Source organism: Psammomys obesus, unplaced genomic scaffold, assembly GCF_907164565.1.
Source record: "Psammomys obesus unplaced genomic scaffold, mPsaObe1.curated_primary_1811, whole genome shotgun sequence".
NCBI lineage: Eukaryota > Metazoa > Chordata > Mammalia > Rodentia > Muridae > Psammomys > Psammomys obesus.
Genome location: NW_026585895.1, coordinates 54,324,953 through 54,345,741, shown reverse-complemented (window position 1 = coordinate 54,345,741; position 20,789 = coordinate 54,324,953). Strand labels below are relative to the sequence as shown.

The window sequence follows — 20,789 nt, the reverse complement described above, 5'->3', positions numbered from 1 at the left end:
CGGGGCCGGAAGCGGAAGTGACCGCAGAAGCGCGGCGGCGCGATGGCGACGGCGGTGTGGGCGGCTGCGCGGCTTCTTCGGGGCTCTGCGGCGCTGTGCTCGCGGCCCAGGTGAGCCAAGGCGCGTTCCAGCGCGAAGAAGGGTGTACTGGGAGGAGTAGGCACCCCTGGGAGCTGGAAGAAGAGAATGGACCCTGGCGTAAAGCACAGGCTTGAAGAACGAGCCCGGGACTGGAACCTGGTTGGAGGGGTCGGCAGTCAGCCGGCTTGGGCCTTTTAGACCATGGCGAAGCTCTGAAGGGCAGGGCTGCCTCAGGGCCTTATGTATAGGAACTGGTTTTTCACATAGCCTGCTGTCCATAATGAGCATTGAAGACCCAGGGACCGGGGCTGGAGAGATAGCTCAGTAGTTAAGCCATCTGATTGCTTTTCCTGGGTTATCTTATCAGCACCCACGTGGTGGCTCACAGTTATTCATGAATCCACTTCCCGGGGATCTAACGCCCTCTTCTGATCTCCATGGTCACCAGGCATGCCCGTGATACACATACATCCATACAGGCAAACACTCAAACATATAAAATATGGATAAATAACTATTTCTCTGTTAAAAGGGACCCAAAGACTTGACAAGTTTGCCCGAGATTCAGTGACAGCCCCTGGCTCCCCCCATCACTCTTACAAATTACGTTGAGGCCCTTTTAGTAACTTTTGAAGATTTCCCTTTTCATACACACACGTGTAGTGTAGTGTGCCTGAGTAGCCAACACAGGTGCATGTGACCCAGCTCTGTTCTAACTGGCTAGTTGCTCTGCTGTAGGTTTGGACCTCCTGCACATAGACGGTTCAGCAGCGGTGCCTCGTACCCCAACATCCCCCTCTCTTCTCCTTTACCTGGAGTGCCCAAGCCTATTTTTGCTACAGTTAATGGACAAGAAAAGTTTGAAACCAAAGTTACCACTCTGGAAAATGGGCTTCGTGTGGCTTCTCAAAATAAGTTTGGACAATTCTGTACTGTAGGAAGTAAGTTCTGCTGGCATGTTGAAGGTGGGCTCTCCATTTTGAAAGCTGTAATTAGCATGTCTGTCATAGGCTACTCACCAGGGAAGGTTGTTAAGTATGAAAACTTACCAAATGTGAATGATGGCCATTTTTGGAGATGGTTTGTAATGTGTGCCTCTCCCCCCGTTTTACTTTTCTGTAATTCTAGAAGGTTACATCATATAAAGCATAGGATTCTATAAACATTAACTTGTGTGTGTCTGTAAGATCATCACCAAGAGTAACAAATGTGTTCGTTATCCTCATGTAATAATGAGTGGCCAAGTTGAGAGCCATGGTTTTGAAAGCTTTCTGTTGGTTAAATGTTTTGAGTATCTGGCTTAACCTGTCAATTTTCTTCTTATTACTAGTTCTTATTAATTCAGGATCACGATATGAAGCGAAATATCTTAGTGGAATTGCTCATTTTTTGGAAAAATTGGCATTTTCGGTCAGTGTCTAATTTGTAATTTCTATGACTTCGGTTTTTCTTTTTTAAGAATTTGTATAGTAGTTAATTCATTTATGAAGTTGATGCTCAAAGTTAGATAATTTTGTATGTTTGAAAGCAGAAGTAAATTTAAAATCTTTTGGGTTTTGGATTACTTACTTAAGCTTTATTATTTTTATAGTCTACTGCTCAGTTTGACAGCAAAGATGAAATTCTGCTTACACTGGAAAAGCATGGCGGTATCTGTGACTGCCAGACATCAAGGTATTTTGTGTCCATATGAAACTGCCCTTTTCATCCTTGGTCAGAGTCCCTTGGAGCCCCTGGAATCAGAGAGGCTATAAAGATCAACAGCATGTCTGATGGAGTGCTGGGGACAGAAAGCATACCATACTTGTTTCTTCCCTGACACCCAAGGAACTTCTAATTGTCCAGGCCTTGACCTGTGAGGCGTGCTAAGTTAGATAGCAGGCCCTTGTCAGCTATCTAAAGCTGGGCACATTTCCACCTGAAATGAGTCTTCATTTGGACCAACTAGTTATTTAGCAAGGCTTGAGAAGCCTGGAGTAAGAGACTTCTCTCTGTGGAAAGAGGGAGAACCAGCTCTATCTGGTTCCATAGTATCTTATGGAAAGCCTCACTGGGCAGTTGTGGTTTCTGTAAGGCCTCCACACCCAAGGAAGAGGCAGTGGTGAAGTCTTTGCTGCCATGTAGAGCCTGAATCCCTGAGCTGTCCTCTGTGTAAACCTAGCGCCTGCTTTTATTGTGTTTTATTTCCTTCCAGAGACACCACCATGTATGCTGTGTCTGCTGACAGCAAAGGCTTGGACACTGTGGTGGGCCTGCTGGCTGACGTGGTTCTGCACCCCTGCCTGACAGGTGTGGCTCTGTGGCTGGGTGGTCAGGAGGAACTTTAGAAGGGCTATCACTGTTAGGGAGGAGCTGGGCACTCATGTGCCAATCATTGGAGTGCCAGTGTTTAAATAAACAGTGTTATCCACAGTGCTTCATACTTTCATATATCTCTCTAAAAAACCTTAAAGGGTTTACTAAAATTCTAGTTGGGATGGCGTACACCCGTGCAATAAATTCTGTTCAGAAATGTCCCTCATCCTGGATGAAAACACCCAATGCTACGCCTACAGAAGTTTCCCTTGTGTGGTCTCCATTATTCCCCAACCTTGTGAATGATGGGACTTGGATTCCTGTTAGGTTCTGGGAGGGAACAGCTGCTGTTCCCTGCCAGCTGGGGCTGCAGAACAGCACAAGACAAATGGTCCGGGTCCCTAATGTTCATCTGGCAGCCTCCCTTTCATACATGTGCTCCAGGGCTTCCCCTAAGGGGTGACTGTAGCACCTGGCCAGGCTCAGGGTTAGTATTGCCTCTTTGCTGGTTTAGATTAAACCCTTGTCTTGATTCTTGCAGATGAAGAAATTGAGATGACGAGGATGGCTGTCCAGTTTGAACTCGAGGACCTGAACATGAGACCTGACCCAGAGCCACTGCTTACCGAGATGATTCATGAAGTAAAATAGGAGCCCACATGTGCCTCTCCCTGCTGTGGCCTTGCAGATGGCGAGGTTTACAGAACAGGCTTAGCTTCTTGGTTGGTTTTTAAGAGAGAGTTGCTATATGGTTCAGGTTTGATCTTGAACTCATAATTTCCCTCCTTCAGATTGATGAGTGCTAAGATTACAGGCATGTGCCACCCCTCATAGTTGTATTCTTGGCCTGCCATTTTCTACAGTGATAGCTGTTCCCTTCTAGGGTATCAAAGTCTTTGCCACTCATCTATGTGTCCCTCCTATGTGTTTTCCGAATTTTCTCTCTGAGATACTATTTACTGCTTCTATAAACACAGACATGGAGCCAGACTGGAGCTAATGCCCAGCCTTTTCGTCAGCGGGTGTGCCTATGGGTCATGTTGGGGAATCCTGCCTCGGGATCTGATGTTTTCTTTCTCATTTGTGTTGTTTTCCTTCCACCTGCCTGCCTGCCTCAGGCTGCTTTTAGGGAGAACACAGTGGGCCTGCACCGGTTTTGCCCTGCAGAAAACATAGCGAAGATTGATCGAGAAGTGCTGCATTCCTACCTGAAGAACTACTACACTCCTGACCGTATGGTGCTTGCTGGAGTGGGTGTAGAGCATGATCACCTGGTGGAATGTGCCAGAAAGTACCTCCTGGGCGTGCAGCCTGCCTGGGGAGCTACTGGGGCTGTGGATGTTGACCGATCAGTGGCACAGTACACTGGGGGCATCATCAAGGTAACTAAGCAGGAAGGCTCTCAGGGCTTGTGGCATGTATCCTCTGGGTATGTGCTTTGATGAATGTGTTTATACTGCTTCTTAGTGTACAGTCCAGCACTGTAAAACTGTGAGCCTATCACTTGTTGAAGGGCTGAGGTCACCTGGTGTCTGCTTGAGTATAGCTTTTAGTAGAAGTTTGCAAGCTTTATTGACACATATCTGGTTGGTTACAGGTGGAGAGAGACATGTCCAATGTCAGCCTTGGCCCGACCCCAATTCCAGAGCTCACACACATCATGGTGGGATTGGAGAGCTGTTCCTTCCTGGTAAGTGCAGGTATAGGTCAAGTGTACCAATGGGGCCAAGTTACTGTGGCTGGCTGGCATTGACTCTGTATTCCATAGGAGGAAGACTTCATCCCCTTTGCTGTGCTGAATATGATGATGGGAGGAGGGGGCTCTTTTTCAGCTGGAGGGCCTGGCAAAGGCATGTTCTCCAGGCTCTATCTCAATGTGCTTAACCGGTGGGTACTACTGTCTTACTGTTGCTGTTCTTACGCTGCTGAGTGCACAGACTGTACTGACACCTTCCAGCTATCCTGTAGCCTTCACCAGAAACTGTATGTCCCCTCACAGGCACCACTGGATGTACAATGCAACCTCCTACCACCACAGCTATGAAGACACAGGCCTCCTGTGTATTCACGCCAGCGCAGACCCAAGACAAGTGAGGGCAGCGCTTGTGTCTCAGCCCTCCCCTCTCACTCCAGTGTACACTCCACACACAGTACCAGAGTTTTGGGTGTTGTGGCTTGGGTATGCTTAAGGAGTCAGCAAGCAGGACTTCAGCTCACACTCTCATTTCATGTTCTTTTGTAGGTTCGAGAAATGGTAGAAATCATCACAAAGGAGTTTATCTTGATGGGCAGAACGGTGGATTTGGTAAGGTCTGGAGAGCACCCCTTGCACTCTAATCCAACTAAGTCACACACATAGCTGAAGGAGCCACAGGCTGATTTGCTGTACTGTGGAGCCTTGCCAGTACTACCCCAAGGACAGTGTTGCTCTCAGTGCTTCCTATGGAATGGCCATGAGCTAAAGCAGCATTATACAAAATGAACAGTAATACGGGGTCTTTTCTAAGCCTTTCTTGGCTCCATTTTATGTTGGCACCCAAGTTTTTGTTGACTTTGGTTTTTGTTTTTTGTTTGATTGTTTGAGACAGGGTTTTTTGTTTTGTTTTAAAGATGTGCACCACCACTGCCTGGCTAGCTTTTGGAAGTTTTGTTATTTCCTGGGCCAGAGCTCATAAAAGCAAGGTGATTTAGTGGAGCATGCATTTTTGCCTTTCCTTTTTTCTGCCAGTTTTCGTCAGTGATTGTATACCACAAGGAGAAATGGGAGCATTATTGAAAAAATTAAAATGTGCTTAAAAATGAATACCACTGCAGGGAAAGGTAATGTATATGCATGCCTGTGATCTCAGTTCTCAGGAAGTAGAGGCAGGAAGTCATGAGTTCAAGGCCAACCTAAGCTAATGTATAATCAGCCTTTCCAAAACAAACCAAGGTCTGGGGTTATGGCTCAGTGGTAGTAAGCTTGTTGGTATGCTCAAGACCCTGGGTTCCACCCCAGCATAGCCAAAATTAATGCTCTGTGTTTACACTAGTACCTTGATAAAGTACTTTCCACTAAAGTCAAGTGTATTTGAGCTAAATATACAGTATTAAGTGTTTGCCTGAAATTATACAAGTGTCAACTTAACACAAACTCTCATAAGATAGCCACCTGGCCTCAAAATTGCAGTCCTCCTATCCCTTACCTCCTAAATGCTGGCCTTACAGGCAAGTGCTTAAACATCCAGCTTGATCTGTCCCTTTGTGGTCCTGATTCTTTGGTGCCACCTTTGAAGTTCATACCTGGCCAGAGGCTCTGCTCTTATGCTGCCTCCTCAGTCGCTCCAGGGGCTAGTGGCCTGGATCCTGTGCTTAAGTTAGGACTCTGAGCAGCTGGAATCTTTGCTTCATCAGTGTCCTCTGGTTTCTTGTGCAACCAGGTGTGGCTTCCTGATGTGTGTGCTCTGCTGCCATTCAAACAGGGAGCAGAGGTTGGACACGTGTCTGTCTTGGCCTTTCTAGTGCAGTTCCTCCCTTGCTCAGGGGGTATGCTGGGCTGGAAAAGCAGACTGGCACAGCTCCTTCACTCTGTTCATCTTTGGGCACATGGAGGCCTTTTAACTGGGACAGATTTGGGTCAGCCTATCTGTGCTGGCTTGAGCCAGCTGTGATTGGTGTGCTTGGCCCTCAGGTGGAGCTAGAGCGGGCCAAGACACAGCTGATGTCCATGCTCATGATGAACCTGGAATCCAGGCCTGTGATCTTCGAGGATGTGGGGAGGCAGGTGTTGGCTACACATTCAAGAAAGCTGCCCCACGAGCTATGCACACTCATTCGTGAGTATATGCAAAAGCCTGGGTTGGGCTCATTTGAGACTGTTCTCAAGCAGATAGACAGATGGTCCCCTGTTGTCTGCCCCACAAGCCCATCTTTTCCAAGTAGTCCTTTCCCAGTTCTGTCCTATACCAACTAGACTCCTCAGCCTAGGATGGTGCTAATGGTGCAACAGTCTGGACTGGAATAAAGTAGCTCATGGGAGGCTCACCCTGTGACTTAGGGAGTGCCTAATGGCTTGTGTTTAATCTTTTGAAATTGGGTGTGAAGCTTAGAACATTACTGTAGATTGGGGCAGCTTGCGTACTGTCACCTGTCTTCTGAAGACGATTCAATCTGCCTGCTGGTCTTGGACAGTTGCTTATCCTGCCATAGAAAATGAGCTGACCTTGTGGTTGTAGAGGATGGATTTCTGGGATCCCTTCTAAAGGCCAAGCTGTGGGTGCGAGGCTGCCATTGAAGGACATGCAGCACTGGGAGAAGTAGTCTGGATTTTTTTCCTAAAGACTAAAAAAATAACTTGGGCTATGACAGTCCACTCTGTCTGAACATTAGATGGAGTGGCTATGCCCTCCAGTGTTGCATTGTTTTTAAGTCTCACAGACTGAATCACACCTCAGACTGGCCTCAAACTCTACATCTTCCTGCTCAGCTCTCTGTGCATTACCCTGCCTAGCTGCTCTCATGTGTTTGAAAAATTTTTTGTTTGTTTTGTCTTTTTTTTTCTGCTGCTGCTGCTGCTGCTGCTACTGCTTAAGGGATTTGAGACAGGGTCTGCTGTTGCCCAGGCTGTGGTTGATCCTCCTGCCTCTACTTCCCAAGTGCTAGGATTACAGGCACATACCACTATATTCATTTTGAAAGTAATTTTAAGCCACTGTAGTTCCCCACCTAATGGAAATTTACTCTGTCCTTTGCTCTGACCCACCCTTGGTCAGTCCTGCTGCAGCTGGGCCTGAGTTCCTTAGCAGCCCCCACCCACAGTGATAAATCAGGGCTCCTCAACCCTGAGGAGTGCACTTTGAGATGGAGATGGAAACTCTGCTCTCCCCCTCACCTCACTGCCTCTTACTTTCTGATATAGGCAATGTGAAGCCAGAAGATATCAAGAGGGTTGCTTCCAAGATGCTCCGTGGGAAGCCTGCTGTGGCCGCCCTGGGTGATTTGACTGACCTACCCAGCTATGAACACATCCAGGCAGCGCTGTCCAGCAGAGATGGGCGCCTGCCCAGAACATACCGGCTCTTCCGGTAGAGTCCCTCTGGACCCACAGGGCAGGCTGCAGAGTGCCTCTGTGCATGTTATTGTTGGTGTGAACACTCTGTATAAAGATGGCTAGCTTTGTAAACAGTGCCAACAGTGAAACTCTGAAAACTTGAATGAAAGTTACTATTGCCACTGCACCTGTGTGTTTCTCAAACACAAGTGGCTTGTCCTTCATCCAACAGTGTTTGCTACAGCAGGTACTGTCTGGCCCCTAGAGATTCTGGTGCAAAGAAGGATAGGGAGTAAGGCATGGGCTCGAGGTCAGAAGATTAGAAGTTTCAGGGCTCCAGGAAGGCAAAGCATTGCAAATTAAAGCACACAGGACCTCCCCAGCTTTAGAACTATAGGTATGCACCATCATACTCATACTATAGCCCTGACTGGCTTAGAAATCATTATGTAGACAACAAATTGGTTTGAAACCCACAGACACCTTCCTGCCTCTGCCTCCCAAATGCTAGGATTATAGGCATGTGCCACCACACTTAGGCTACTCATTTTTAAAGCTTTGTGTTTTGGTTTTTTGTTTTGTTTTGTGAGACAGCATCTTAGCCCAGGCTAGCCGGTAACTCAATATATAGATGAGGCTGGTCTTACGGTGATTTGCCTTGGCCTCAATTACTGGGTTTCCAAATATTAGTCACCATGCTAGTTGTATTTCAGTTTCTACAAAGCCCAGTTTCTAGTTTCCCACTTCATTTGCAGTAGTTGTTTAAATGTTTTAACTTTGCAACTGAAATACCCTGTTTATATGTAAAGGCTATGTAAATATAAATAGTCATCACTGTATTTTGCCCCATCCCCAAGACTTGACATTCTTAATCTCAGGCCGAATTGAGATGTTCCAGAATTACCTCAGTCTTTTCTAAGGTGCCAGAGAAGGTCCGCAAAGAAATACCCAACTGCTGGGCACTGGTGGTGAACACCTGTAATCCCAGCACTCAGATGCAGAGGCAGGCAGATCTCTGAATTTGAGGCCAGCCTGGTCTACAGAGCAAGTTCCAAGACAGCCAAGGCTACAGAGAAACCCTGTCTCGAAATAAAAAAGAAGAAAAAGAAATGCCAGGATCACGAAGATAGCCTGTCTGGGTAAAAACACACTTCATTGCCACAAATCTTCCCAATGGGAAGTTGCAATTCACTGATTTGACATTCTGGCACTTGCCCCATACATTTGAGTGGTTTATTGAAGTAGGCAGGCTTGGCTTGGCTGACATCTACATTCTAGGACCCTGGCAAGTTTCATCTCATTTGCTGGCTTATTTTACCATGGTTCACTGGAGTCCCAAGTAGGTACTTCTTTTTTCTGCTGTTGCCACTTCAGGCTGTGAGCAGGGATAATACCTAACAGAAGGGATTGATAGTAGGTGGCAGCTTTGACTTCTATTGCCATTTAAAACCTGGGGTGACTTGAGGTACCGGAATGCATGCAGACTGTTTCTTCCAAGGTTCAGTCTTTGGCCAGAAAGAGATTAAGACTGAAATATGAATTTATTTAAAAATATAAATATGGAAAAATAAATAATTTAGAAGACTAGAGTGGATGCCCATAGGTGTCTGTACATTCAAGGCTATGTCTCTGAGGGGATGGGGTAAGATGAACAATGATGAGTTCTAAGCTTTAAGGAGTGAAGCCCAACAAGGTGCTGCCTGATGACACCATTTCTAATGCCATTCTGGGGCTAGTAGCATAAAAGCAAGTGGTCTGAAGCTCCTAAGAACCATGAGTTTTCTATAGCTGGTGTTGGGTTAGCCTGTGGAGAGGAAGGATCCCTACTCAATTGGAGGTCAGGAGCCTGGGACCATGATGTAGAACCTCAAAGCCTACCAAAATGTCTGCAGGGCACATCCTAGCTTTGGCCTCTGAATTCTAGGTCTTGGCAGGTTCAACTACCAGAGGTTGTCTGATCCCTCCCTGGAGGAGGAAAGGGCCTGTTAGGAGGATACAGACCTAGAACCTGGGTTCTGGCATGAGAACAGGAATAAAAGGGGTTGAAGAGACTGCTCCTGCAGGGTGTGGGACTGCTCAGGGCAAGCCTGACTCAGTCTGTAGCTTCTCCGTGAGGCTGCTGCTTGGTGTCCACCTGCCCCCCTCAGAACAAATCCTGCCATGTGCCTGTGGGAACATGACAGGAATAATTGAGGCTTGTGCTGGCCACAGCCACTGCTGTCCTGAGGGATGGGGTCTGTGTTAAGAACAGGAGAGCCCCTAGCCATTAGGACCCCAACATGACGAGGTACCAAAGAATAAGCACATCTCTTTTTCCAGTGACCTTGGTCCTCAAGCTGCAGTGGCCAGTCCTTGTATGGTAACTTCATGACACAGTGCAGACAGCACTGGAGCTCTGATTCCTTAGTGCTTGTTTCTGAAGTTCTTTTGAGATTCGTCTTTTAATTCCCGTCAAGTACAGTTCTCGGTCAAATTTGCCAGCAGCTAGTGGGATGCTGTGGAGAAAGACCTTTTATAAGAGCTGGCCTCAACATCACTGAGCAGCACACCTGCTGAGCCCTGCAGAAAATGGGCCACTCTCCAGGGATTAAGGTTCATCCCATCTCGGCTACCCTAGCCCCAATTACAACCCTGGGTATAGAAATGCCAAGAAAGGCGAGGCTAATGCCTCCTTGGACCTACTACTCCAGAAGGAGCTTGCTCAACTCTAAGGAACTTGAGGTCTCAGAACAAGCTGCTGCTTCATGCAACCCTGAAGCTTAGCAACTTGGGGTCTACAGAGATACCCTGAGGACGGCTAGGACCCTAGGCCTAGATGGAAGCAACTTCACAGTAGCCTAGGAGCTGTTGGCACTGTGCCTGTCTGGTGTGTTACAGTGTGAAACGACATACTCCTCCACACCTAAGCCTGTTGCCCCTTCCACAAAAGTCACTCCATTCAAGAACTGGCAAGAGCTCCTAAAGCGTCAGCCGGCTTTGAGGGTAAGCTGGGACTTACTTGTCTCGCCCTGGCCTCACTTTCACCCTGAACAGGCCATACACAGGACGGTGGTCTGAAGTCTTGATCCCAGGGCAAGAGGAATACTTCATGGGACAGATGTCACCCTTGTGGCGGCTTTTGTATAAAACTCGGTCCTTCAGAAGAGATGGTGAAGCAGGAGCAGAGACTGTGCCATTCTGTTGCAGGTATCCCCACGGCAAGGTGTACCTGCAGCCCTGGCCTAGCTTTGTTTCCCTTAGGAAGCCCTCCCCAAATAAATCTTGACCTCCTATTGTTAGGCATCTAAAGACCAAATAGGTGGCATCTGTTCCTTTCTAGCCCTCAGAGAGCAGCAGGGAGCTGCCTTACTCTCATGGATGTCCCAGGGTCTCACCAGGTGCCACTTGTGTACCAGAAAGAGCTAACATCTGGTGGAAAAGCCAGACAAGAGTGCAGGTGTCTCCCACTTGTCTTCTGCCAGGCAGATGGACTCAGGTGTGAGTCCAACTATGGCCTACTCTTTAGGGATGGCCCACTTAGCCCTGTAATACAGAGATACTATCCTCTACCCCCAGTAGGCTGTGGGCATGCTCGAGCCTGGAGATGAATTCAAGGCTAGCTAACCTGGCTGGCTGCTGTGTGCTCTGTGCCAGGCCCACATAGACACGAGCTGCGGTTGGCAGGAGTCCTGAGGCCAGACTGAGGTTACATACCGTGTAGGAAGGTGTCCTTTGCTTGGAGGTGCTATCATAGGTGTCCTTCCCAATGTCGAATTTGTAGGATGGGAGAAAGTGGATTTCTGCCTCCTCGAAGCCCCTGAAGATGGACCCTGCAACAGAGGAGAGTTCAGGGAGGGCCAGCCACGCCTAAGGTGCTACTCCCCAGGCCACTCACCTTTCTTCATCTCCCGGGTGAGCTGGTCATGCTGCAGGAGTGCTAGCACATCCACCTCTGGGTCCTGCTTCAGGAAGGCCTCCACAGCCACTCGTCCACCACTCAGGCGGAAGTTGAAGTCCCCAAACCAGAATACCTCATCAAACCGGGTAGTGACATCCCCTGGGCACATATGGGAGAATATATTGGTGCTGGCCTCCCCTCATCTGCTACAATCTGCTGATAGATGGATGGGCTCTAGGCCAAGTGGCAGGCCTTCCTTTGTCTCGGTCCCCTTTCCCACAAAAACACAGTTGGGTAGCAGCTCCCCAGGAAGGCTGGTGATGGGAGCAGCCAAGGCCAACAGCTGCAGAGGATTGGGAAGCCATCTATGCAGTCCAGTTCAAAGGACTACCTTGATGTACATAGCAGGCTAGCCATCCTATCAGCTTCTCCCAGCTCAGTCAGGGCCAGGAAGTAGACAAACAATGACAGCCCTGGGCAAACCACTAGGTCTTATGGGCTCCCATCTGCCCATCTGCAAACCTGGTGGCTATCTTAGTAATGAGGACCTCCCAATTCTCAGAAGTCCTCCAGTAGTTTCTACAGGGGGGACAGAAACAAGGGACAGAAACAGCCATGTGCTGGAGTGTCACCTGCACTAGAGCGGTAGGGGTTTGTGTCTGGCACATTCCGGGGCAGAGCTAGGGCTTGGATGGTTTTGCTGTAGTCCAGAAGCCGCTCGGCTACCTTCCCATCTCCAGCTATGAGACAAAACAAAACAAAACAAAACTCATGAGTAGACAACTGAGCTTCAGTGAAGAGCCTGCCCCAAATACTGCCTCACACCCTGACTGACCAGCTCCTACCCAATTGTCTGTTCTGCCTCAGAAGACTGTGACTGAAAGCAGTGAATGTTCTGAGTATCATGCTCTATCAAGGCAGAACCCACTAGTACTAGCCCAGAGTAACTGGCACCCCACCTGAACAGAGGCCTGTGAGGGAAGAAAACTGCTCACAAGCCTGTGTCAGGAATATAGGACTGACTTGGAAACACTTACAGGTGAAGTGAGATGTGATAAAGAGGAAGGAGGTGCCGAAAAAGGTGAAGCTGATGCCCAGGGCTCCCTTGGTCTTGATCTGAGACACGATGCGTGTAGTTACTGTGGCATACTCGACCTCTGCAGGGCAAGGAACGGGGGTTTAGGGTCTGCAGGGACACAGCTGCACTAGGTGTGCTTGTGTGTATTCTCAGACATGGAAACCTCAAAGGCTGGATCCCAGGCATGAAGTGCACAATTGCCTGAGGTTGCAGGTTTCTGGGAGGGGACCCATATATGGACAGGGCCCACATGTTATTTGAGCCTGTATATGGAGATACCTAGAGCCCTGGTAAGGGCCAGCAAGATGCCAAGCCTGAAGACCTGAATGGATCCCCAGAACACACAAGGTGGAAGGAGAACTGACTTGCAGGCTGTCCTCTGACCTCCACATAGTGCTCTGTGGTACATGTAGAGAGGGAGGGAGGTGGGAAGGAGGGAGGAAGAAGGGAGAAAAGCCTAATGGTGGCACCTACCTGAGCAGAACCAGATCAGGTCCCTACGGATAAACAGGGACATGTACAGGACCCCATGTGCTGCTGATGACAGCAGCACATACTGAGGCCCCAGTGTCTCCTGCAGGCGTGTTTCCCACTCCCGCCTGTGGGGAAGAGACAGGTTAGATGAGGGATGGGGCCTTTTAGCTCCACCCTACCCCATCTGCTGCCCAGAAAGCCCCTGATGTGTTCCTAGAGGACCCCACAACTAGGCCTCATTTAGTACTGAGAACAGCGACCAGGCTAGTGGCATCTTAATGTACTGTGAGACCCTTCAGGTTGGCTTCAGGCTCAAGACCTCAATCTGATGGCATGTGCAGATATCCAATCCCATCTAAGACCCACATGAATTTTCAGAACCGTGGGCTGTCAGAGGTGGGCCCCATCTCTACTTGGGGTCCCTGAGGACAGGCTCCCTTCTTCAGAGCATACAAAGCCTGCTGCTTTCCTCACACAGGCCAAGGAAACCCATAAGCTGCAGCAAGGAACACATAGCTATGGAACCACTTCCCAGGGAAATCAGTCAGGATACCACAGGATATATGACCAGACATGCTGCTCTAGGCGGCAGCCCAGAGCCTCTGGACAAACTATGCCTCTTAGTTGTCTCTGTGCTCCCTTGGACAACTACTGACAAAACCTAAAACCCTACTGACTTTATGCTTATTTCAATGAGGCATGGAGGTTGCTCATCTGGCCCACACTGCTTCAGTTCTATGAGGGCCTCAGGTCCCTCCCTTCAGGTTCATGGGCTTATTTCAGTGAACTGTCGTCCACAAAGGATACTGGAAGCTTCTAGAGTGGAGGCTGAGTGGAGCCTCACCTGTCAGAGCAGCCCTCCTGGACTCCAATGACATACAGGTCCTGAGTGTAGTCGGCCTCAGTGGGGAGCAGAAACTCATCTAGGCTTGCTGGGAGCTCCTGCAGTGAAGAGCCACAAAACAGTCAAGGCCTATGAGGCTCCCTCAGGCCTGGGGCAGAAGCTCAAGAGCAAGGCCCTGCAATCACCTGGAGTCTTTTCAAAGAGAAGTATGCACACAGCTGTATGTTTAGTCTCCCAGGAAACCTTGACCTGTCAGATACTTCAGTTTCCCTCAGCTTGGGGACCGTCCTGACTAGAGGACCTGGGTATTCTAGACTGTTGCCACCTGGGAGGTATGATCATCCTCCCAGGTGCATGCCCAACCCTGGTCCCTTACAAAGACTCATAGAGATAGAGTCTACTTGACTATCTTTATGTCCACTGTAATGAGTGGACTGTGCTGGGCCTCTTAGGGCAGGTCCCCAAGGATACAAAGCCCAGCTACCTCCACCTTAATTCTCTATGACCCCTCTCACCTTCTGGCCCTGCATGTTCCAGGTAGCCACGAAGAGAGCCATGTTCCGGTCTGGGAAGTACCTGCACAGCTCATCTGCTCCTAGCAGGGCCCCACTGGCCAGAAGACTGCCTTCCAGATAGCTCCTGTAAAAAGAGGAGGCAAGTGAGCAGCCAGCTCTCGTGATACCAGAGCAACCCAGGAGCTCCTTCACTAGGACAGATACATCTGGGGCCACTCTCTCCAAAGGTACAAGTCTTAGAAGCCATAGGGCCTACAAGCTATGTGGGCCCTGAAGACACCATTGACCATATAAGGTATCAGTGTTGCCCCTGGAGATGGGATTTCTTCAACCAGAGTGCAATACCACCTTCGTGACAACCCAGAATGACACCCAACTTATCCTGATTTCAGTCCATCTCCAGACCTCAGTGGAATGAGGTCACATTTGTCAAGCTGAGATACAATGCTAACAGTATGATGACCAAGCTCATGTAGGACACGTGTGCTGCCCAACCATCCTGGACAGAAATACTGAACATATACAGCCCTGTGGGTGACTTGGTCTCAGCCCTATCACTCAACTCCATCACCATAGTACAGAAACATGAACTCCAGAGAAAAATGATGGGTGTGGTTGTGTGCCTGAAAAGCTGTGTTTAGAAAGGCAATGAAATCTGAATGTCAGGGTTGGAGAGATGGCTTAGCAGCTAAAAGCACAGCTCCAAGTGGTTCAATACCCTCATACAGACACACATGCAGGCAAAACACTAACATACATGAATTAAAAAAAAAATCTAAATCATGATTTTTCATGCACTGAGAAATATTAGATTTAAATATTAATATTTAAATATTAAATATTTGTTGCCATTATTCTCCAGACCTTTAAGAAATGGAAGTCCTGGGGCTGGAGAGATGGCCCAGTAGGTGAAATCAGCAGCTGCTCTTCCAGAGCCCAAGTTTGGTTGCCAGTGCCCACCTGGTGCCTCACAATAGTCCTAACTCCAGTTCCAGGAGATTATGTTGTATTTGTATGTTATGTATATGAGAATTTTGCTTGAATGTATGTATGAGCTCACATGTTTGTCTGTTGCCTGTTGAGTCCAGAAGAGGATGCTGGATCCCCTGGAACACGCACATCTGCATAAAATAACTCGAAAGAAAAAGAAATTAAAGTCCCTCTGAGCTTATTGCTTACACACACACAGGCCATCGCCCCACTGGCTTTCTCTAGATGCTATCTGTGCAGCCACTCTTCTAGATGCCATTTCAGTGAAAGGGACTCCAGCTTCCCCTTCTGGTCCCTGCCACTGTCCCCTCACAGGGCAGCTCTCTACTTGGCTCTCTGCCTTGTTCATTGATTGCTGTTGAAGCCTCATCTGTTTCATGGCCCTGCCTGCCCTGGCTCTGTACCCAGGGTTAAGGCAGCTGCAGCTGACGCAGGGGAATCCCAAGCTGTCCACCTAGTCACCCGCCCTCCTGCATTTCTACTTCTACAACAGCACAGCTTGCCCCTTCCCAAGCACACAGGCTGGATTCAGCAAGACATCCTTTTCATTCCCACCATTCCCATGGCTTTTATACCTGTAGTGGCCATGGGGTCACCTAGCTTCCAGAATCCCACACACACACTCCTGTTTCTTCCAAGGTCATTTCCCCCATCCTCGTGCCCCCTTCCCACTCCCGAGTTCTACCTGAAGTGAACATGCCACATTGCAAAGCAAGGACCAAAGACATACTGAAGCTGCTCTTTGGTGACAGGACAGCTGGGATGCCAGGACAATTCAGTCCAGGCACTCTCCTCTCTCCTGATGCCTTCACACTCCTGTCAGCCACTACCCAGCTGCCCCACCTCCAGAGCAAGCTCATGGTGCCTGCACTGTGGGTTCACTTTGCTTCCACTTCTACATTACAGCCATTTACTAGGGCTCAAGAAGGGACAGAGACACACGGCATCACTTCAACACCAGCCAAAAGGAGTCCTGTGTGCTTTTCAAGTCTCTGGCTTAAAAGAAAAAAAAAAAAAAAAAAAAAAAAAAGCGACTTGGTCTAGATAGCAAGTTCCAGGCCAGCCAAGGCTACAGTGAGACCTTGTAGCCTTGAGGGAGAAGTGGGGAAGTGGCAGGCTAGGCCGGTGAGATAACTTAGTGTATAAGGGTGCTTGCTAGTAGGAAAGAACTAAAGAACTAACTCCCACAAACTGTCCTGATTTATACATGTTCACTATTGCATGTCCATGCACATATGCATGCATGCATACATAAATATATGCATTTTTTTAATTAAGTAGTGGGTCACTGCAACTTGTAACCTGGTGGCCTCTGGAAACAAGAGGCCCAGGTAGGAAAGCCAGGGCCTCTTCTGAAACAGCAGCTGGCAGACTGACCTAAGCCTGATTCAACCACCAAGAGTAGTTTTCACAGGGTTGGAGAGATAATGGCTTAGTGGTTAAAAGCACTGGCTACTAGCTTCAATTCCCAGCACCCACACATGGCACTGTCTGTAACTACAGTTCCAGGGGAGCAAGCCGATGCCCTCACACAGACAGACCCGCATGCAGACAAAATGCCAATGCACATGAAATAAAGAAATAATAGTTTTTACATTTTTCAAATTGTTGAAAAAGAAAAAGAAAAAAAAAAACCATTATTTTATGACCCATAAAAATCTGTGTCCCAAAGTAAAGTGTTGTCAATACCACTTCTGTTCTTGCCACACTAGTACCAGACACTCTCCCAACTGAGTGGCTACAGGTCATTCATCATCTTGCCAACCACTGATCTAGAACAAGCTGGAGTTGTGAGGTGTGAGGCAGAACTGGATGAAGGCCCTCCTCCATCATTTCCCTGTGATTCAAAAGTGGCCCATGGATAGTGCTCAGACTTATTGTCACTTCCTATGGACTGCATGTAATAATGCTTTGAATGTGGCATAAACAGTACTCTTTCAAAAGACCCCCATGGGACTGGAGAAATGGCTGAGTGGTTACGAGTGCTTGCTGCAGGCAGTGACGGTGCACATCCTGTAGTCCCAACACTAGGGAGGCAAGGCAGGTGAATCTCTGAGCCTGGTCTACAGATCGGACTGGGCTACACAGAGAAACCTTGTCTTGAAAAACCAAAGGATCTGAGCTTGGTGTCCAGCACTATTAGGCAGCTCACAACTGCCTGTACTTTCAGCTCGAAGGAATCCAATACCTCTGATTTCTATAGGTACCTGGCACTCACATGCACACCCCCACACCCCTAATTAAAATATTAAAAAAATAATTATTTTAAATATTTAAAATAAAAAGGATTGCTGGCCTACTAGTGACTAGAGGTGCTAGAAGGGCACCAGAGCATGTTGCAGAGGAGACAGTCTTGGAGAAGAGGTGTGGCATAGAGGGACCTGCTTTCAGAACTGCTTACAGGTACAGGGAGTAAAGCCTACCTCCAGCAACTAAAGAGAACTGAATGGTGGCCCCAGTAAAGATATGTCCACTCAAGGCCCCTCAGAATGTGGCTTTCTTTGGAAATGGTCTGTGCAGATATAAGCACTGTAAAATCTCCAGAAGAGGCCCTTGTAGTTAGCAGGGCTGGAGTCACTGTCTGGGAAACTTAGAAATGACCAACTGGAGATACAGGCAGAAATTACACTGTAAGAGCCCACATCACTTTCAGAGGAAAGGAAGGTTCCTTTGACCTTCTAGATTAAGGCAGCCCTGATGTCACTCCACTCAAGATTTCTGCTTCTAGGTTTCCTGTACGAAACCTTCTTACCGTAACCTTCTAACCTATGCTGGAACCATCTCTAGATCCTTCCCACTCTCCCCTTCCCACTTGCCACATGTCCAGCAACATGGTTGTGGGATAGCTACAGGCAGAATGTACCTTACAGGCCAAGACCAAGACCCCAGAAAGGGGCCGGCCTGGGCAAGGAGGCTCCAGATTTGGATAGGCCATGCTCTGGTCCTGTGACCCCAGTGGTGAATATGGCCCCAGGAGAAGGGCACCAGCATGGGGAAAGGGCTCATCTTGGTATGGCACTCAAGCTCTTTTCAGTATAAGTTCATACAAGTTAATTACTGGAGTCAGAGAGGCCAAGCACAAAAACCAGAGGTCTTGTACATTCTCAGGATCTTGCATGGCCAGTGAGAGCTCTCAGTGGACACAGCAAGTCCTCATCACAGACACTGGGATCCTGTGGCTCTAGACAGTGTGGAAGCTCTCCCAAGGCATAGGGTAAACTAGTCAAATCTGTTCCTGGGCCCTGCAAGTGGCCCCTGGGGTGTCATGTGCTCCAGTGAGTTAACCAGTATCTACATGTCCTGGTAAAATGCTGGCCGATGGCCCAAAATGTGATGGGACAGCACTCAGCCCTTCTTCAAGCATCACTAGAAGACTCCTGAGTGCTCCTCATGGGCAGTAGTTAGACAATAGTACAGCTAAAGAAACTTGTGACCTCAGGCAGGCATGGTGGTGACACAGGCCTTTAGTCCAGCGGTTGGGGAGGCAGAGGCAGGTGGATCTCTCTGAGTATGAGGCCAGCCTGGTCTACAAAGTGAGTCCAGGATGGCTAAGGCTACACAGAGAAACCCAAACTTCAAAACAAAACAAAATAAAAACCGGTGACCCTCCACATAGGAAAAACAAAGGGGCCAGTTCAGACACAGAGAAAGCTGCCCAACAAGATGCAGAGAAATATAAGCTACAGGTGCAACGATAGCACGATGGGTGTGCTCTCATCTGGAAGGGCCGAGGCAGAATGATCTGCTTTTATAGGTTCACGGTGTCTGTGGATGACACTGAGCCACAAAGGAAAGGGTCTGGAAGGATACAAACAGAAGGAGAAAGGCATGATGTTTGACACAGAATGGGAGAGCTACTTTATTTTCCAGTTCCAAGTCTTAGGCATTCTCTATGGGAATCATTCACATGGCCTCTGTGCAATCTGTCTTTATTCTACCTCAACCTTTTAAACACTAGGATTACAAGCATGAGCCACCATGCCTGGCTCAGTTTGCTCTTGGCTGATTAGACAGAGGCCTCTTGATGACAGGCCCAGAGCTCCCTGCCCCTCCCTCCAGGAAGCCCTACCTGCTTCTGATGTCCTTGGCGCGGATGGGGGCCAGAAGGCTGAAGGAAGATCTGGCTGATTGAATGGAGTGATTGTCACTAGCCAGGGGGCTCCGTGGCCTGCTAGGGCCCAGGCTGCTGTGGGCTCTGACCAGTGTGTTCTGCATGCGGAGCTTGAAGTCCATGTGCTCAGGGTCAACCTTGTTTGCTGTTCTCAGGGAGCTGGAGGCTATGTTGAGGTCCATAGCTGGTGGTGTGTGTGAGGCATGCAAACTTGCCAACTTGGGGGAGCCTCCACCTGGGGTGGCCTCTCTCTGCAGGAGGTCCAAGGAGGTGCTGATCATTCCAGAAAGACAGTCACTCCACAAGGATGGGCTCTCTCCCTCACTGCCTGTGGTCCTTCTGGGCTTAGGGATCTCCTGCAAGGATGTACTGAGACAGGGCAGGGGCCGACTGTAGGCAGGGGACTGGGCGACAGAACCCTTGCAGGAACTAGCCCCATTCTGGACAGTCAGATCCTCCTGACTACCTCTGAAACGCCTCCTTCTCAAGCTCTTGTCATCGAGGGACAGGGTTCGCTCCAACCTGGGTCTCATGGGTGGCTGTGGGTTGATCAAGTTTGCCTTAGCTTTTGGGTTCTGGTTGCTTGGTTTTGCTGGGATGCTGACAGGAGGCATGGGGTTTGTCTCTGAACTTTGAGAGTCTATGGCTGGTAGGGAGCCTGGTGTTGGGGTGAGCTTCTTTTCAGTGTTTGGAAGCTGTCCCTGGAGCATTCTGCCCTCCAGCTGCCCAGGTACCTCCGTGTGACGCAGGCAAGCTGACTTAGACGGCATAGTCCAGACCTGGCCAGCTCTCTCTCACCCAGCAGGGCACTCCTGAGAAAAGGGATCCTCCCCGGGAAGCTAGCAAGCTACTCGTGTTGTCAAGGATGCACGTCAGAGGTCACCAGCTGGATACCAAGAAAACTCGGGTGGCTCCCTTTGTGGCATGTGGTGGTCCTTTTTGAGCAGGGCCTGTAGCTGCATGGCTGGAGTCCTGACTTCTCACAGATGCCTGAGGAAATCCGGAAAAATCTCTCCTACCCTCTCTCAGCTCCTTGAAGGCAGCTTGCAGGTCTTAAAGCGACCTCGTGAGAACAGGCACCACGGGGTCGGGGCTGCACTTTCTTCTTGGAGCTGCAGAAGCCTGTTCCAGTACCCCGGGCTCAGACCTCCAACCCACCGTTAGAGTAGGGCAGCGTGCTCGGCGTCCTAGGCTCACCTGTGCCCTCCGTTCGGCCGCAGACCCGCCGCCGGGCGCCCAAGGTCTGATCCGGCTGGGCCCAGCACTGAGGTTGGCGGGCCTAGCCCAGTCACGGCGGCGGCTGGAACAACGACTGCTGCCCCGTGCCCCGACACAGGGTTCGCCCCAGCTCAGTCTAGTGGTCACCCTGGTCCAGGCCCCGCTCTGTGGTTGCCCTGAGAACCGCCCGGCCCAAGCTCACACTGACGCCACAGCGTCCCCTGGCGGCTGGAGGACCCTCCCCCACCCTGAAAGCCACGCCCCTCACGAGGGCACG

General features: G+C 49.2%; 2 protein-coding genes across 6 annotated transcripts; one reads left to right on the top strand and one right to left on the bottom strand.

Annotated features, from left to right (window-relative positions):
• Positions 1 to 24: 24 nt before the first annotated feature.
• On the top strand, positions 25 to 7,592 carry Pmpca (peptidase, mitochondrial processing subunit alpha). 2 transcript variants are annotated; one of them, XM_055599856.1, is made up of 13 exons: positions 25 to 110; positions 820 to 1,022; positions 1,412 to 1,491; positions 1,673 to 1,755; positions 2,276 to 2,370; positions 2,918 to 3,018; positions 3,495 to 3,758; positions 3,974 to 4,066; positions 4,145 to 4,263; positions 4,376 to 4,466; positions 4,619 to 4,681; positions 6,047 to 6,191; positions 7,274 to 7,592. In XM_055599856.1, exons 1-13 carry the CDS (start codon positions 43 to 45, stop codon positions 7,441 to 7,443), a joined length of 1,575 nt encoding a protein of 524 aa, XP_055455831.1. In that variant the 5' UTR covers positions 25 to 42; the 3' UTR covers positions 7,444 to 7,592. The 2 variants fall into 2 exon arrangements, with proteins under 2 accessions (XP_055455831.1, XP_055455832.1); XM_055599857.1 differs by lacking the exons at positions 25 to 110; positions 820 to 1,022 and having other exon boundaries at positions 1,436 to 1,491; positions 2,278 to 2,370.
• Positions 7,593 to 8,927: 1,335 nt separating this feature from the next.
• Positions 8,928 to 20,694, bottom strand: Inpp5e (inositol polyphosphate-5-phosphatase E). Of its 4 annotated transcripts, XM_055599853.1 has the most exons (11): positions 19,253 to 20,694; positions 14,194 to 14,317; positions 13,679 to 13,776; positions 12,835 to 12,959; positions 12,320 to 12,439; positions 11,915 to 12,022; positions 11,280 to 11,441; positions 11,099 to 11,214; positions 10,404 to 10,540; positions 9,729 to 9,900; positions 8,928 to 9,571 (listed from the first exon to the last, which is right to left on the bottom strand). In XM_055599853.1, the coding sequence occupies exons 1-10, from the start codon at positions 20,062 to 20,064 to the stop codon at positions 9,771 to 9,773; spliced, it is 1,932 nt and encodes a 643-aa protein (XP_055455828.1). In that variant the 5' UTR covers positions 20,065 to 20,694; the 3' UTR covers positions 8,928 to 9,571; positions 9,729 to 9,770. The 4 variants fall into 4 exon arrangements, with proteins under 4 accessions (XP_055455828.1, XP_055455827.1, XP_055455830.1 ...); XM_055599852.1 differs by having other exon boundaries at positions 8,928 to 9,900; XM_055599855.1 differs by having other exon boundaries at positions 8,928 to 9,900; positions 14,194 to 14,222; positions 19,287 to 20,694.
• Between the last annotated feature and the right edge of the window lie 95 nt (positions 20,695 to 20,789).

Coding starts and splice junctions, on each gene's coding strand:
- Pmpca (XM_055599856.1), top strand. CDS start 43: ATGGCGACGGCGGTGTGGGCGGCTGCGCGGCTTCTTCGGGGCTCTGCG. Junction 111..819: donor GCGCTGTGCTCGCGGCCCAG/GTGAGCCAAGGC, acceptor GCTCTGCTGTAG/GTTTGGACCTCCTGCACATA. Junction 4,467..4,618: donor CCAGCGCAGACCCAAGACAA/GTGAGGGCAGCG, acceptor GTTCTTTTGTAG/GTTCGAGAAATGGTAGAAAT.
- Inpp5e (XM_055599852.1), bottom strand. CDS start 20,064: ATGCCGTCTAAGTCAGCTTGCCTGCGTCACACGGAGGTACCTGGGCAG. Junction 11,442..11,914: donor CCCCTACCGCTCTAGTGCAG/GTGACACTCCAG, acceptor ATATGTGCCCAG/GGGATGTCACTACCCGGTTT. Junction 11,215..11,279: donor CACCCGGGAGATGAAGAAAG/GTGAGTGGCCTG, acceptor CCTCTGTTGCAG/GGTCCATCTTCAGGGGCTTC.